The sequence below is a fragment of the Myxocyprinus asiaticus genome, chromosome 36, assembly GCF_019703515.2.
Source record: "Myxocyprinus asiaticus isolate MX2 ecotype Aquarium Trade chromosome 36, UBuf_Myxa_2, whole genome shotgun sequence".
Taxonomy (NCBI): Eukaryota; Metazoa; Chordata; class Actinopteri; order Cypriniformes; family Catostomidae; genus Myxocyprinus; species Myxocyprinus asiaticus.
Genome location: NC_059379.1, coordinates 1749794 through 1765742, shown reverse-complemented (window position 1 = coordinate 1765742; position 15949 = coordinate 1749794). Strand labels below are relative to the sequence as shown.

At 41.0% G+C, this 15949-nt stretch overlaps 1 protein-coding gene across 5 annotated transcripts in view; it reads right to left on the bottom strand.

Moving 5' to 3' along the window:
* Positions 1–15949, bottom strand: part of pald1a (phosphatase domain containing paladin 1a) — a 129623-nt gene that overhangs the window by 54847 nt on the left and 58827 nt on the right. For 3 of the 5 annotated variants that reach the window (XM_051673591.1, XM_051673590.1, XM_051673594.1), the window contains 6 exons: positions 11244–11360; positions 10944–11123; positions 10576–10773; positions 5499–5639; positions 4904–4975; positions 1450–1590 (listed from right to left, as the gene is read on the bottom strand). In XM_051673591.1, coding sequence (XP_051529551.1) covers positions 1450–1590; positions 4904–4975; positions 5499–5639; positions 10576–10773; positions 10944–11123; positions 11244–11360 — 849 coding nt within the window. The other 2 variants (XM_051673592.1, XM_051673593.1) reach the window with 2 other exon arrangements.

Below are 15949 nucleotides of genomic sequence, written 5' to 3'. Positions count from 1 at the left end.
GTTGCTGTCATTCCCAATCGCTTCCACTTTGTTATAATACCACTGACAGTTGACTGTGGAATATTTAGTAGCGAGGAAATTTCACGACTGGACTTGTTGCACAGGTGGCATCCTATCACAGTACCACGCTGGAATTCACTGAGCTCCTGAGAGCGGCCCATTCTTTCACAAATGTTTGTAGAAGCAGTCTGCATGCCTAGGTGCTTCATTTTATACACCTGTGGCCATGGAAGTGATTGGAACACCTGAATTCAATTATTTGGATGGGTGAGCGAATACTTTTGGCAATATAGTGTAGCTTGGGCTGCACGTTATATCGAATTTATCGAAATATCACAAATATTGTGATATGCAAATATGTACATATCGCAATGGCTTGTGATAACGGCACGATTTTTTAAACACGTTGAAAAGTAAAGTCTATGGCGACGCAGATAGCAGAGAACAGACCGGGCGCGTGATTGTCACTTCTCAAAACAAACTCAAACTCAAACATCTTACAGCAGAATGCTACTATAGAGGACTTAGAGATATTCAACCCGAAAGTTGAAAAAAATTGCACTTTCTCGCCCCCATAAAAAAGAAATTAGAGAAGTCTCAAACCTGAAATGTTCTGCATGCACACTATACTTATCTAGGTACCCCCTAAAAAAAATTTAGGGCTGAGACTCAAACCCTTCCCATTATATATTGACCCTAAAAGTGGAACTTTGAGCAATCTTGAGCATTACATTAGGACTTAAGTTCTAAGTCTAAGGAACAAGAATGTGCAAATGTTTATACAGTATATGTACAAGTGCTCTAGAGATCAGTTTTTGTTCCAAGGAGCTAGGACCATCCTGAGCCAAGATATTGAGGTTTATGTAAACATCTGTATAAACAACATTTTTCGTGCGCCATGACACAAAGATGGCCATTGTGGTTAAACCAAGTAAAATACAAATAAAAAACTGGTAGTTTTGCAATACCAATACATAGAGGTAATCACACACAAAATGGTCAAGCAACCAACTTTACAATTATTGGACCACTTGAGATGGACTGACCCCATTGTATCAACCCAGTACCTTCAAAACATGACTTTGGGCCAGCCAATCAGATTGCAGCTGGCGATTTCTGCCAGCTCTGGCCTTTTTTGTGCGCAGCACGCTTCAGTCCGAGGTGGAAACTGCACACAAGTGCGTTTACATGCACAAAAATACACTGATGACTACTAAAAATGAGCTGGTTAAAAAACAGTGAGATAAAGGTGTTAACATGCAACGTGAAAACGGTGTCGATCAGTCTTTGCTTAAACCGTTTATGATCTTACCCTGATTAAGGAACACCGTTAAAGGCGTATACATGAAAGCACGGGTTGTCTGTTTATTAAGCATAATCCTTATAAAACTGTGCATGTAAATCTGTCAATGATAGAGTCTGACAGTATGATGAAAGAGCGCCCTCTACCTGTCTGTACGTGCAGATGATGATTTCTCTCAGGTGGTAGTGCAGCGGGGTCATCGTCTCACTGACGCAGTCCAACGCCACGTCCACCTCCTTCTTCATCCTGTGACCATCAGGAAGCAATCTCACCAACTTCATCACCACCTAAACACACACAAACACATATTATTTAATGCCCACAATAATAATACATCACAAAGAGAAGTGTTTTCACTCTTCCAATCACTCGGAGTGATAGATAGATGTCTCAAGTCAACATGAAACAGCATTCACAACCCATTTTTCTGCCACAGTGTCAATGTACAAACTTATCCCTCTGTATCTTATTGGATGGTGTAAAGTGTCACTTTACGACTCGGTCATGTCAGCTGAAAATTAAATTGTTAAAATTAAAACTAAGAATTTTCTGACTATCACACCGGGAGTCGCAAGTTCGAATCCAGGGTGTGCTGAGTGACTCCAGCCAGGTCTCCTTAGCAACCAAATTGGCCCGGTTGCTAGGGAGGGTAGAGTCACATGGGGTAACCTCCTCGTGGTCGCGATTAGTGGTTCTCGTTCTCGGTGGGGCGTGTGGTGAGTTGTGCGTGGATGCCGCGGAGAATAGCGTGAAGCCTCCACACGCGCTATGTCTCCGCGGTAATGCGTTCAACAAGTCACGTGATAAGATGCACGGATTGACGGTCTCACACATAGAGGCAACTGAGATTCGTCCTCCGCCACCCGGATTGAGGCGAGTCATTACGCCACCACGAGGACTTGGCACGCATTGGGAATTGGCCATTCCAAACTGGGGGAAAAAACCTACGAATTTTCTGGTAAATTGATCATTACCGCAACGCATCCAGATTCAAAATTAGGAACATTAAATGTAGCATAAACAAAACTAACAATTAAAAAATATATATTTTTAACCCTTAAATGCACGGGTGTTTCACCAAACATTATTACGTACTCGGGTCTTTAGCGACCCGCCACTTATATCTGTCGCAAATGGATCTACAAAATGCCCAGATAGTGTTCGATTTTCAAAACATATTCAAGACAATTAGAATATAATACAAAAGAATATATTCTGATATATTTTTGTTTTATTTTTCATATAACAAAAAGAGATTACGCAACAAAAATGGAAGACAATTCATTACTTTAATGCTGAAATTTCATGAGACACAACTGACTGTCAAACACATATTAAGCTTCATATTTGTATTTTCTCAGGCACTTATGGAGTCTAAAAAGATAGAACAACTTACTTAATTTCATTGGTACACACAAACGACAATAGCCAAAATACAGTTTTCATGTGTTAAACTTGCTATAGTTTACTTCCACGTTGCTTCTTCATCAAATAGCAATTTAAAGTGTAAATCTAGTCAATCACTGAAATAACAGCGCCACCTTGAGTAAGAAATAGCACGTATAATACTGTATGTGTGAACGCATATGAGATACTGATAATTCACCATTGTCACACAAAAAATCAACGTGATATAGTATTTTGTATAAATACAGTACTCATTTGTCTTGTAATAAACAAAGATATACAGTACATAATGTGATAGTACACTTAAAATGATAAGAAATAATCATAAAAATTATGACTTATGGAAGTGCAATAAATAGCAACTTTATTTAAAATTACATATCTCGGGTCTTTAATGACCCTATACATTTTTGATAATGAGGCAGTTATAAAATGTTTATTTAGTTAGATTAATGAGAGCAGAAAGGTTGAGGAATACTGAAAACATGTGGACATAGGGGGCCTGGGTAGCTCAGTGGTAAAATACGCTGGCTACCACCCCTGGGGTTCGCTAGTTCGCTAGTTCGAATCCCAGGGCGTGCTGAGTGACTCCAGCCAGGTCTCCTAAGCAACCAAATTGGCCCAGTTGCTAGGGAGGGTAGAGTCACATGGGGTAACCTCCTCGTGGTCGCTATAATGTGGTTCGTTCTCGGTGGGGAGCATGGTGAATTGAGCGCGGATGCCGCGGTGGATGGCGTGAAGCCTCCACACGCGCTATGTCTCCGTGGCAACGCGCTCAACAAGCCACGTGATAAGATGCGCAGGTTGACTGTCTCAGACGCGGAGGCAACTGGGATTCGTCCTCCACCACCCGGACTGAGGCGAATCACTGTGCGACCACGAGGACTTAGAGCGCATTGGGAATTGGGCATTCCAAATTGGGAGAAAAAGGGGAAAAATCCCCCCCCCCCCCCCCCCAAAAAAAAAAAAAAAAAACATGTGGACATAACTCCAAAAAATGGATGAGGTACAGGGGGTGGAATGGGGTCCTGGGTCACTAAAGACCCAAGGTATGCATTAAAAGGTTAAATCATGCATCCAACATCCAGCAGTTACTCAAAATAATTTAACGTTCCAAAAATCACTATCTTGATAACATAAAAAAAACTGGTGTCTATCAAGGCATTCCTCTGTTTTGCAACACTTCAAAGCAAAACATTTCTGTAAAAATAAAGACTTATTCTGCCATGATGCATCAGCAAGAGAGGAAATTCAAACATGGATACCTGTATACCCATCACCTCCCTTTTTTCACAACAAATGTGTCTATGACACTTTAAATGATCGATTTTGACCACTAAACTATTTGAAAATACCTCTTTAAGATGAAAAATATTTTAAAATATGTCTCGACTATACGGTTTATAATGACTGATGATTTCAGACATCCCTTTCATGTTCCAAAAAGAAAAGACAATTGTTCACTTTTACAAAAACAATCAAGTGTGATCCGAGTGAAATCAGTATTTCGCGTGAATTACCCAATGAGGCCAAGTACACTTATTATGAAAGTAAATAGGAAGATCATTTTGAAAGTAAGTCCTTTGGAAGAAAAGCATCGATCAAATATTCATAACACATCAGTTTTCTCCTTCAGGCCAAACGAATGGACCTGCAGGTCACTGATGCCCTAAATACTGAGAGGTCAACAGGTCACTGCATTGCGTTTCTGAAACTCTGTAACAGCCGTGAGGAACAGAAATTGACAGATACAGAGAGCGTGATGAGTGTCTCAATGATTCTGATTGTGATTTTGGGTCACTCTCTGTCATGTCGGGTCAGACCCTGCGTCATCACCCCGGGTCAGAAACGGGCTGTTTTCACTTTTGTACAGCATCAGTGTGCCTGTGGCTCACATGGCCAGAAAGCGGGTCAACTTTTGACTACCATGTTTTTTTGGACATACACCATGAACCAGAGGGAATTCTGGGAAGAGACACACCAAAATCAGACAAGAAATTAAAAAAAAAAAAAACATTTTTTACAGTGATAAATATGTAAACAAGATTCCATATAGACCTTTTAGGTTATTTTTATCATTGTTTATTTAATTAAATATTTATTATTAATTAAATATTTATTTTTTTATTTTTTCAGAAAAGACAAAAACGTGAAAAGCAAGGCCAAAATGCAAAAATGCGAAATGAACATCACCTCAAATTCACCCTTTGTGTATTTTGCATCAGGAACGCTCACAATTTCATCTTCACTGCACTCTGGAAAACCCTGTCAAATAAAAATACAACATTAAATATAGTTTTAAAATGGAACATGGCATTTTTGGACATGTACCATGGTGATATGGTATTGATCAAAGTACCATGGTATTACCATCTGATACGATCACAATTCCTTGTTTGTAAGGGTTTAAACCAATCACAGATTTTTCATACATTTCAAAGCATTTATCATTATTCTACTCTATTTTATTATCATAATGCAAGGTATAATGCACAGTCAGTGAGTCGTAATTATGAATGTCACAATAACGACTGTACATTATCCTGCTAATTACATGGCTACTTAGCAAATCAATCCATTTACATGAATAATTTTAATTTTAATATTAAATAATAATTGAAATTATTTAATTCGCTAACTTTTAAGATTAGCTTAAAGCTTCCACTAAGCATCATTATACAAAAACATCTGACCACAGAGCCTGCAACAGACCAATCACAAGCAAGTATTTCAGTGTAGCTAATTCAAATATTCTATACTATTCCTCTTATATAGAAAGCAGACGTACATTGAAATGCCAGAGCGTGAGGGTCGCCATAACCATTGCCGTGGTCGTCCGGCCTTTACCGTTAGAACAGTTGAACACAAACGCAGAGAGAGAGTCGTCAGCAAGACGAGCTTTCATCGCCTCCAACAACCTGTCGAAGCCCTGAAAACACAAGGCCGATGTTCAAAACGACAAAGGAAAAATAATTAAACTGTCAGTCTGACCTGCTATCTTTTAAAGGTAATAAAAACAGGTTTCCATCCAGAGTAATAGAATTACATTGAGTTAAAGGGATAAAGTACAATCATAAAAGAAAATTGTATCATCTTTTACCCACCCTTGCCTTGACGAAGCCAACATACTGTTATTCGACAAACTTTGTTGAGGGTTATTTTTTGAAAGTCCCTAAACGAAGAACAGCATTTCTAGCTGCAACTCCTCCTAAAGCGTTAAAGCTACTATTACCAAACTCGCCACAGACCTTCAACCTGTTCTAGAAAAGTGTGCTTCGTCTTTTCTAACTAATCAGACTTGCACCGTGTCCTGACCAGACGCGCCACGATGCAGCGACACATGATAAAAGGTATCTTTTCCGTGTTTATCAGAGTTTCTGTCCTAACCAGCCGCGACACACGACGAGTGACATTTATATTTTTGGAATGGTTTCTATTTCTGCAACGTTGCGCCAGACAGTGCAGTCAACAAATAGGTCTAAAATTATTCTTATTGCAGTATATTAAAGCCTGCATCTCATTAGCCGGTTCAGAACAACTTGATTTTGGCCGAGGTTGTCACACCTGTACCGAATGTTGTGCTTGAGGTCTTGTTCTCTTCAGTCGGAGCTCTGTCACACACACACCGGTTCAGAATGGTAGTGGGGTGGCATCCCGGCTCATTCCAACTTCCTCTCCGCTTCCGTTACGTGGAGATCGTCGAAATAACAACAGGAGTACCGTGAACCGTGTACGCGTGAACATAAAAAATGGTAACAGTCTGAAGGAGGACACGATTCATAAAGTAACTTCGCCCCGTGTATGGGTGTGATTGTGTATTTATTCTTGCCGTAGAAAACGTTACGGAGCTTCAGTGAGAAAATGAGTTGCGTTAAATAAACACACTGTTCTGTCTGTGATTGCTCTGATTTCTACACTTTGTCAATAATTCTCATTTTAGTGTATGAATATCGCGGTGTCACGTCGCGTCTGGTGCGGACAGGCAGATAGCTTGTCGCTGGAATCTTATCGTGTCTGGTTAGGACAAGGTGTCACGGTTTTCACACAGCAGCTGATCAAAAATCCCAAAGACTTACATTGATAGAATGTTCAAATGGGGCGAAGGAATGCTCGTTAATTCAAACTCCTAATGTCAAAAATTCAAATGAAACAAACCCACAAAATGACCTAAAAGATCTATCTATCGTCCTAATTTCATCTATTTTTGTGTATTTTTTATATTAAATTGTTTTAGATCTTCAAATGAGATATAACATAAAAAAAGGCAACCTGAGTAAACATAAAATACAGCTTTCAAATATATGTATTTTTTTTATTGAAGCAAAAAAGTTATCCAACACCTATATCACCCATGTGAAAAACTAACTGCCCCCTTAAACTTAATAGCTGGTTGTGCCACCTTTAGCAGCAACATCTGCAACCAAACACTTCCGATAACTGGAGATCAGTCTTTCACAACGCTGTGGGGGAATTTTGGCCCACTCTTCTTTGCAGAACTGCTTTAGTTCAGCCACATTGGAGGGTTTTCAAGCATGAACTGCCCGTTTAAGGTCCTGCCACAGCTTCTCAATCGGGTTCAAGTCAGGACTTTGACTAGGCCACTCCAAAACTTTAATTTAGCTAGTTTTGAGCCTTTCAGAGGTGGACTTACTCCTATGCTTTGGATCATTGTCTTGCTGCATAGTTGCACTTGAGCTTCATCTCATGGACTGATGACCGGACGTTCTCCTTTAGGCTTTTCTGGTAGAGAGCCGAATTCATGTTTCCCCTCAATTATTGCAAGTCGCCCTGAAGCAGCAAAGCATCCCCACACCATCACACTACCACCATCATGCTTGACTGTAGGTATGAGTGTGTTTGATTTACGCCAGATGTAACGGGACCCCTGTCTTCCAAGCAGTTCCACTTTCGACTCAGTCCACAGAATATTCTCCCAAAAGGTTTGAGGATCATCAAGGTGTGTTTTGGCAAAATTTAGACAAGCCTTAATGTTCTTCTGGGTTAGCAGTGGTTTTCGCCTCGCCATTCTTCCATGGATGGCATTTTTGGCCAGTGTCTTTCTGATAGTGGAGACATGAACAGTGACCTTTATTGATGCGAGAGAGACCTGCAGTTCCTTGGATGTTGTTCTTGGCTTTATTGTGACTTCCTGGATGAGTCGTCGCTGTGCTCTTGGGAGGAATTTTGGAAGGTCGGCCACTTCTGGGAAGGTTCGCTACTGTGCCACGTTTTCTCCATTTGGAGATAATGGCTCTCACTGCGGATCTTTGGAGTCCCAGAGCCTTTGAAATAGCTTTGTAATCCTTCCCAGACTGATGTATTTCAATCAGCTTTTTCCTCATCATTTCTGGAATTTCTTTCGTCCTTGGCATAGTGTGCTACAGAGTGAGACCTTTTAGCCAACTTCATGCTGCTGAAAAAGTTCTATTTAGGTGTTGATTTGTTTGAACAGGGCTGGTAGTAATCAGGTCTGGGTGTGTCCAGTTCAGCTGAATGCCATTATGAATGCAGTTTCATAAATTTGGGAATTTAGTAACTCAGGGTTTCACACATACCCTGTTGGTATTGGATAACTTTTTTGCTTCAATAAATAACATTATTGTTTAAAAACTGTATTTTGTGTTTACTCTGTTTGCCTTTGTTTTATGTTACATTTAGTTTGAATTTTTGAAACAATTTAATATGAGATATACACAAAAACTAGAAGAAATCAGGATGGGGCAAATACTTTTTAACAGCACTCTATCTATCTATCTATCTATCTGAATAATGGTAGAAAGAATTATTTATTTCAGCTTTTATTTCTTTCATCAAATTCACAGTGGGTAGTATTTGGTAACATTGCCTTTCAATTGTTTAACTTGGGTCAAACATTTTGGGTATCCTTCCACAAGCTTCACAATAAGTTGCTGGAATTTTGGCCCATTCCTCCAGACAGAACTGGAGTCAGGTTTGTAGGCCTCCTTGCTCGCACATGCTTTTTCAGTTCTGCCCACAAATTTTGCCATTTTGCCACAACTTTGGAGGTATGCTTGGGATCATTGAGCATTTGGAAGACCTATTTGCGACCGAGCTTTAACTTCCTGTCTGATGTCTTGAGATGTTGCTTCAATATATCCACATAATTTTCCATCTATTTTGTGAAGTGCACCAGTCCCTCCTGCAGCAAAGCACCCCCACAACATGATGCTGCCACCCCCATGCTTCACGGTTGGGATGGTGTTCTTTGGCTTGCAAGCCTCACCCTTTTTCCTCCAAACATAACAATGGTAATTATGGCCAAACAGTTCGATTTACGTTTCATCAGACCAGAGGACATTTCTCCAACAAGTAAGATCTTTGTTCCCATGTGCACTTGCAAACTGTAGTCTGGCTTTTTTATGGTGGTTTTGGAGCAGTGGCTTCTTCCTTGCTGAGCAGCCTTTAAGGTTGTGTCGATATAGGACTCGTTTTACTGTGGATATAGATACTTGTCTACCTGTTTCCTCCAGCATCTTCACAAGGTCCTTTGCTGTTGTTCTGGGATTGATTTGCACTTTTCGCCCCAATCTACGTTCATCTCTAGGAGACAGAATGTGTCTCCTTCCTGAGTGGTATGATGGTTGCGTGGTCCCTTGGTGTTTATACTTGCGTACTATTGTTTGTACAGATGAACGTGGTATCTTCAGGTGTTTCAAAATTGCTCCCAAGGATGAACCAGACTTGTGGAGGTCCATAATTTTTTTTCTGAGGTCTTGGCTGATTTCTTTTGATTTTCCCATGATGCCAAGCAAAGAGGCACTGAGTTTGAAGGTAGGCCTTAAAATACATCCACAGGTACACCTCCAATTCAGTACACCTCCTATCAGAAGCTAATTGTCAAAATTTTGACATCATTTTCTGGAATTTTCCAAGCTGCTTAAAGGCACAGTTAACTTACTGAACCACTGGAATTGTGATATAGTCAATTAAAAGTGAAACAATCAGTCTGTAAACAATTGTTGGAAAAATTACTCGTGTCATGCACAAAGTAGATGACTTGCCAAAACTATAGTTTGCTCATATTAAATCTGTGGAGTGGTTAAAAATTAGTTTTAATGACTTCAACCTAAGTGTATGTAAACTTCTGACTTTAACTATATCTATCTATCTATCTATCTATCTATCTCTTTATCTGACAGTCTGTCTGACTATAAAGATAGCTTTTAAAACTAGTTTAAACTATCAGACAAGGCTTTGTCAAGTCAATATCTAAGTTAGTCTTGACAAACTTTATCTATTTTTTTCTGTGGAACCCAGAAGAAGAAATTCTTAATGGTCACACAGCTCTTTTCCATACTGCAGTTCATTCATACATAGTGAGTAAATGATGAAGAGCTTCTGCTCCCTTTGGTGGCCTTCACGAGATAATTTCAATACCCGAGTTTCAGAGTTGAGAGTAGACGTAAACACAATGGTTTCTGTAGTGAATGATACTGTAGGTTTTATTCAAATTTTCTAAATGCAGCTCCCTTGTTATCGTTTGCCATCTGCCATCAGCAACCATCTAATGCATACTGTACATTTGTACACCGAGAATGCATTTGACCTAAATGCCATGATTGTTCATTATAAGTCAAAATAGGAGTTCACCAAGAAATATGCAAGAATGAACCTGGTCGTCCTCCATGTTTCCTAATTGCACCATCAACCAAGCACTTGAATGTTATGTTCTCATATTTACAACTACAGAAGTGGGAAGTAGGATAATTCCGATAGCATGTGAAGGCCACCAGAGGGAGCAGAAGCTCTTTCTCGGTCCTGTCATTTGCTCTAACGGTATATAATGTATAGAGGGAATATATGGTCCTTTATCACTATATCTGACTAAGTGTGTGTGTGTGTACCTCTTCATCTGGAGCAGAGCAGTCTGATAGAGGTATGCGTAAGTACTGCAGCGTGTGGTTTGAACTCTTGTGTTGGTTGAAGATCTCTTGAACAGTCACACAACTCTTCATCATCTTCATCTGTTTCTCCTGTTCAAGAGTGACTTCAAGCCATTTCTGACTGGCCAGAAGATCCTCTTTCAGAGCTGCTTCCAATCTCTACACATACATACAGACATAAAAGACATCTAGAGGCCTGTCAAGAACAGTAATATGAAAGACTATCGAACTGAGAAGTGATGTACAAGTTGACACAAATGCTGCCTATAAAGTTTAATCTGAACTAAACTTGAAATATTCCTTTTACACAAACTCATTGTTAGTCTGACCTCAATCTCTTGAGGCTGTGAGGGCAACACAGATACATGCTGGTCCACACAGATGGGCTCTCTCGGACAGAAGATCTGACCGTTTGCCTCCAGGACCAGCTCATCCTGTAAATTCACCCATAAAATGCTGCTGTGCTTCCTCTTCTCATCCGTGAGATACGCCAGAACCGCTGCTGTCGCCTGACCGAGAGAATGACAGACAGAGTGAGCATTAGCATGCACAAAAACCATTTACAGCATCGCAAACAGACTCATCTGTAGTTGAAAAGAGCTCTGAAGGAATTCTAAGTGTACTTGTACCTCAGACGTGGGTTGTGCCATCCCGTAGACTGACATCTTGGGCACTCGTCTGAAGTTAGCCACTTTCATCTCTTTAATAGTGCTCAGAACATCAGGGGCTAAATATTCATCCGCAACCTAAAGATAAAGCACAACCCTTCAGAAATACTCCACACATTCCTACTGCAACCTCTGTGTATTTAAAAGATTAAAATTGTCCTTATTAATTTAGTTCAGGTTTAAAAATTCTGCTTGAAGGTGTCATGTTTTCAATGTTAAAATATTTTCTCCTGTCCCAGTTTAATGTGGAGTCGCACTTTTCCCAAATATCATATAATAAAAAATAAAAAATAAATAAAAAAATTCATTTAACTCTTATTTCTTATGTTCACGTTTATTGCTGGGAAATAACAAAATCACACAAACTAGTGTTTTAAACTGTTTAAACTGTATGTGCAAGATAGGGGTATGTACATTTATTGAATTAAATATGTGAATTCACATATGTACATGAGATATGTATTTACATATATATATAAAGTTTATTTATATTATATATTTATATATATATATATATATATATATATATACACACACACACTATATTGCCAAAAGTATTTGCTCACCCATCCAAATAATTGAATTCAGGTGTTCCAATCACTTCCATGGCCACAGGTGTATAAAATGAAGCACCTAGGCATGCAGACTGCTTCTACAAACATTTGTGAAAGAATGGGCCGCTCTCAGGAGCTCAGTGAATTCCAGCGTGGTACTGTGATAGGATGCCACCTGTGCAACAAGTCCAGTCGTGAAATTTCCTCACTACTAAATATTCCACAGTCAACTGTCAGTGGTATTATAACAAAGTGGAAGCGATTGGGAATGACAGCAACTCAGCCACGAAGTGGTAGGCCACGTAAAATGACAGAGCGGGGTCAGCGGATGCTGAGGCGCATAGTGCGCAGAGGTCGCCAACTTTCTGCAGAGTCAATCGCTACAGACCTCCAAAGTTCATGTGGCCTTCAGATTAGCTCAAGAACAGTGCGTAGAGAGCTTCATGGAATGGGTTTCCATGGACCGAGCAGCTGCATCCAAGCCATACATCACCAAGTGCAATGCAAAGCGTCGGATGCAGTGGTGTAAAGCACGCCGCCACTGGACTCTAGAGCAGTGGAGACGCGTTCTCTGGAGTGACGAATCATGCTTCTCCATCTGGCAATCTGATGGACGAGTCTGAGTTTGGCGGTTGCCAGGAGAACGGTACTTGTCTGACTGCATTGTGCCAACTGTGAAGTTTGGTGGAGGGGGATTATGGTGTGGGGTTGTTTTTCAGGAGCTGGGCTTGGCCCCTTAGTTCCAGTGAAAGGAACTCTGAATGCTTCAGCATACCAAGAGATTTTGGACAATTCCATGCTCCTAACTTTGTGGGAACAGTTTGGGCATGGCCCCTTCCTGTTCCAACATGACTGCGCACCAGTGCACAAAGCAAGGTCCATAAAGACATGGATGAGCGAGTTTGGTGTGGAAGAATTTGACTGGCCTGCACAGAGTCCTGACCTCAACCCGATAGAGCACCTTTGGGATGAATTAGAGCGAAGACTGCGAGCCAGGCCTTCTCGTCCAACATCAGTGTCTGACCTCACAAATGCGCTTCTGGAAGAATGGTCAAAAATTCCCATAAACACACTCCTAAACCTTGTGGAAAGCCTTCCCAGAAGAGTTGAAGCTGTTATAGCTGCAAAGGGTGGGCCGACATCATATTAAACCCTATGGATTAAGAATGGGATGTCACTTAAGTTCAAATGCGTCTAAAGGCAGATGAGCGAATACTTTTGGCAATATAGTGTATATGTGTGTGTGTGTGCACAATTATTAGGCAAGTGAGTATTCTGATCATATCATTATTTCCATGCACATTTTCCAACTCCAAACCATATAAATTTGAATGCTTATTGGATTCATTTTCAGGTGATATGTATTTGTGTAATGAGGGAGGGTGTGGCGAAAGTGACTAACACCTTGATATATTATGCACATATCAAGGTGTGCATAATTATTAGGCAGCTTCATTACCTCAGGTAAAATGGGCCAAAAAAGATATTTAACTGGCATTGAAAAGTCAAATATTGTAAAATGCCTTTCAGACGGATGCAACACTCTAAACTATTGAGGCGTGACTACCGGACAATCAAACGTTTTGTTGCGAATTGTCAACTGGGGTGCAAAAAATGCATGGAGAAGAAAAGGCGCAAATTAACTGCAAAAGACTTGAAGCTACCAGGAACCCATTATCCTCCAATGCTACCATATTCCAGAACCTACCTGGAGTGTCCAGAAGTACAAGGTGCCAAGTGCTCAGAGACATGGCCAAGGTCAAGAAGGCTGAAACACGACCACCGCTGAATATATTCACAAGTTGAAGCATCAAGATTGGGCAAAGAAATACCTGAAGACATGAAGGTTTTATGGACAGATGAAATGAGAGTGACTCTTGATGGACCAGATGGATGGGCCCATGGCTGGACCACTAATGGACACAGGGCACCACTTCGAGTCAGGTGCCAGCAAGGTGGAGGAGGGGTACTGGTATGGGCTGCTATCGTTAAGGATGAGGAAGTTGGACCTTTTTGAGTTGAAGATGGACTGAAAGTTTCTGGAAAGTACTTTCTTCAGGCAGTGGTACAGGAAGTAGTCCTCAGCATTCAAGAAGGCCATGATCTTTATGCAGGACAATGCTCCATCACATGCATCCAAGTACTCCACTGCTTGGCTAGCCAGCAAGGGCCTCAAAGATGCCCAAATAATAACTTGGCCCCCTTCCTCACCTGACTTGAATCCTACTGAGAACTTGTGGGCCCTTCTCAAATGTGAAGGAAGACAATACGCCTCTTTGAACTGCATTTGGGAGGCTGTGGTTGCTGCTTCAGTGAAAGTTGATCGTGAACAGATCAAGAAACTGACAGACTCCATGGATGGAAGGCTCATGGCAGTTATTGAAAAGAAGAGTGGCTATATTGGTCACTGAATATTTTTGAAAGGCCAAAAATGTTATTTAATTGTCATTTTGAGTTACTTATTTGTTGCACTTACTCTAAAAATTGCGTTGTGTATATAAATATAGCATACTGTATAATACCAGGCTATTATCATGATGATAATTTAGCAAAATTCAAAAGGAGGAGACAAGCAGAGAAGAGAAACTTCTTGTTCAAGAACCATTTTTGAGGTTGTACTGAATTTTAGCATGTATGACAGGTCACCTGTAGTCCCATTGTTCTGCCATGTGATGGTCTATTCCTGGGGTCTGCAACCTTTTTAACATGGAGTGCCATTTTTGATTTTCGTGGTCAATGGCTGTGCCAAAGCTTGATGTAATCCTTCCTCATGATCACGCAGCATGTTCTCATGAGCTGAATGGGAGATGAAACACTATTAAAGTGTGATGAGACTCATGCTGTGCATGTAAGCCATTTGCACATCACAAGCCGATCAACTTTGTGATTTCAACGGTGAATCGCACCTGCAAAATCCTAAAACTTCATTTCCAGGTTTAATTTATATTTTGAATGGACTTGGAAAGAATTTTGAACCCTAAGATGTGGGTTTATGTTTTCTCTTTTAATCATTTCATGTAATTTTGAGTGTAACTATGGTTAAAGGAGGGTGTACCTGTATGCTGGGTTGGAAATCTCAAGGATTAATAGTGGTGTTTTCCTTATTACATCACGTGTTGTTCTGAAAGCAAAAAGAAACAAATGAAACACGTAATGCAGGCTGTCATCCGCGCAGCCTGACCAAAGCAAAGTGGGCTTGTTTACTCGCGTGATTAACCGAACGCGAAGTGCTGCTGGCTCGTGATGCGCGAATGGCTTGTACGCGCTGCACGAGTCTGTTGGGTATACTGCAGTCTCGTTAATTTGTACTTTTTGTTTAACTTTCCATTCAGCTCATGAAAACACGCTGTGTGATCATGAGGATTACATCAAGATGTAGATTGGAATGCAGGTGCGGAATTTCATATGAATAAAATAGTCTACTCCTCTCTCGCCATTCTTGGCGTGCCAGTGATTACCCCTCTGCGTGCCAATGCTGGCACGAGTGCCATAGGTTGCCGACACCTGGTCTAGCACATCCCACAGTTGCTCAATCGGATTGAGATCTGAGGATTTGGGAGGCCAGGGCAACACCTTAAACTCTTCATCATGTTCCTCAAACCATTTCCCAAACAATGCGTGCACCGTGACAAGGTGCATTATCCTGCTGAAAGAGGCCACTGTCATCAGGGAATACCGTTGCCATGAAGGGGTGTACCTGGTTTGCAACAATGTTTAGGTAGGTTGCACATGTCAACTGACATCCACATGAATGGCCAGACCCAGCGTTTCCCAGCAGAACTTTGCCCAGAGCATCACACTCCCTCCACCGGCCTGTCGTCTTCCCACTGTGAATCCTGGTGCCATCACTTCCCCAGGTAAATGGCGCACATGTGCACGGCCGTCCTCATGACGTAAAAGAAAACGGGACCTTCTTCCACTGCTCCAAGGTTCAGTTCCGATGCTCGCTTGCCCATTGTAGGCGCTTTCGACGGTGGACGGGGGTCATCATGGGCAGTCTGACCAGTCAGTGGCTACTCAGCCCCATTCGCAGCAGGGTGCGATGCACTGTGTGTTGTGACACATTCCTCCCGTAACCGAAATCATTACAATTTCCTGTGACTTGTGCCACAG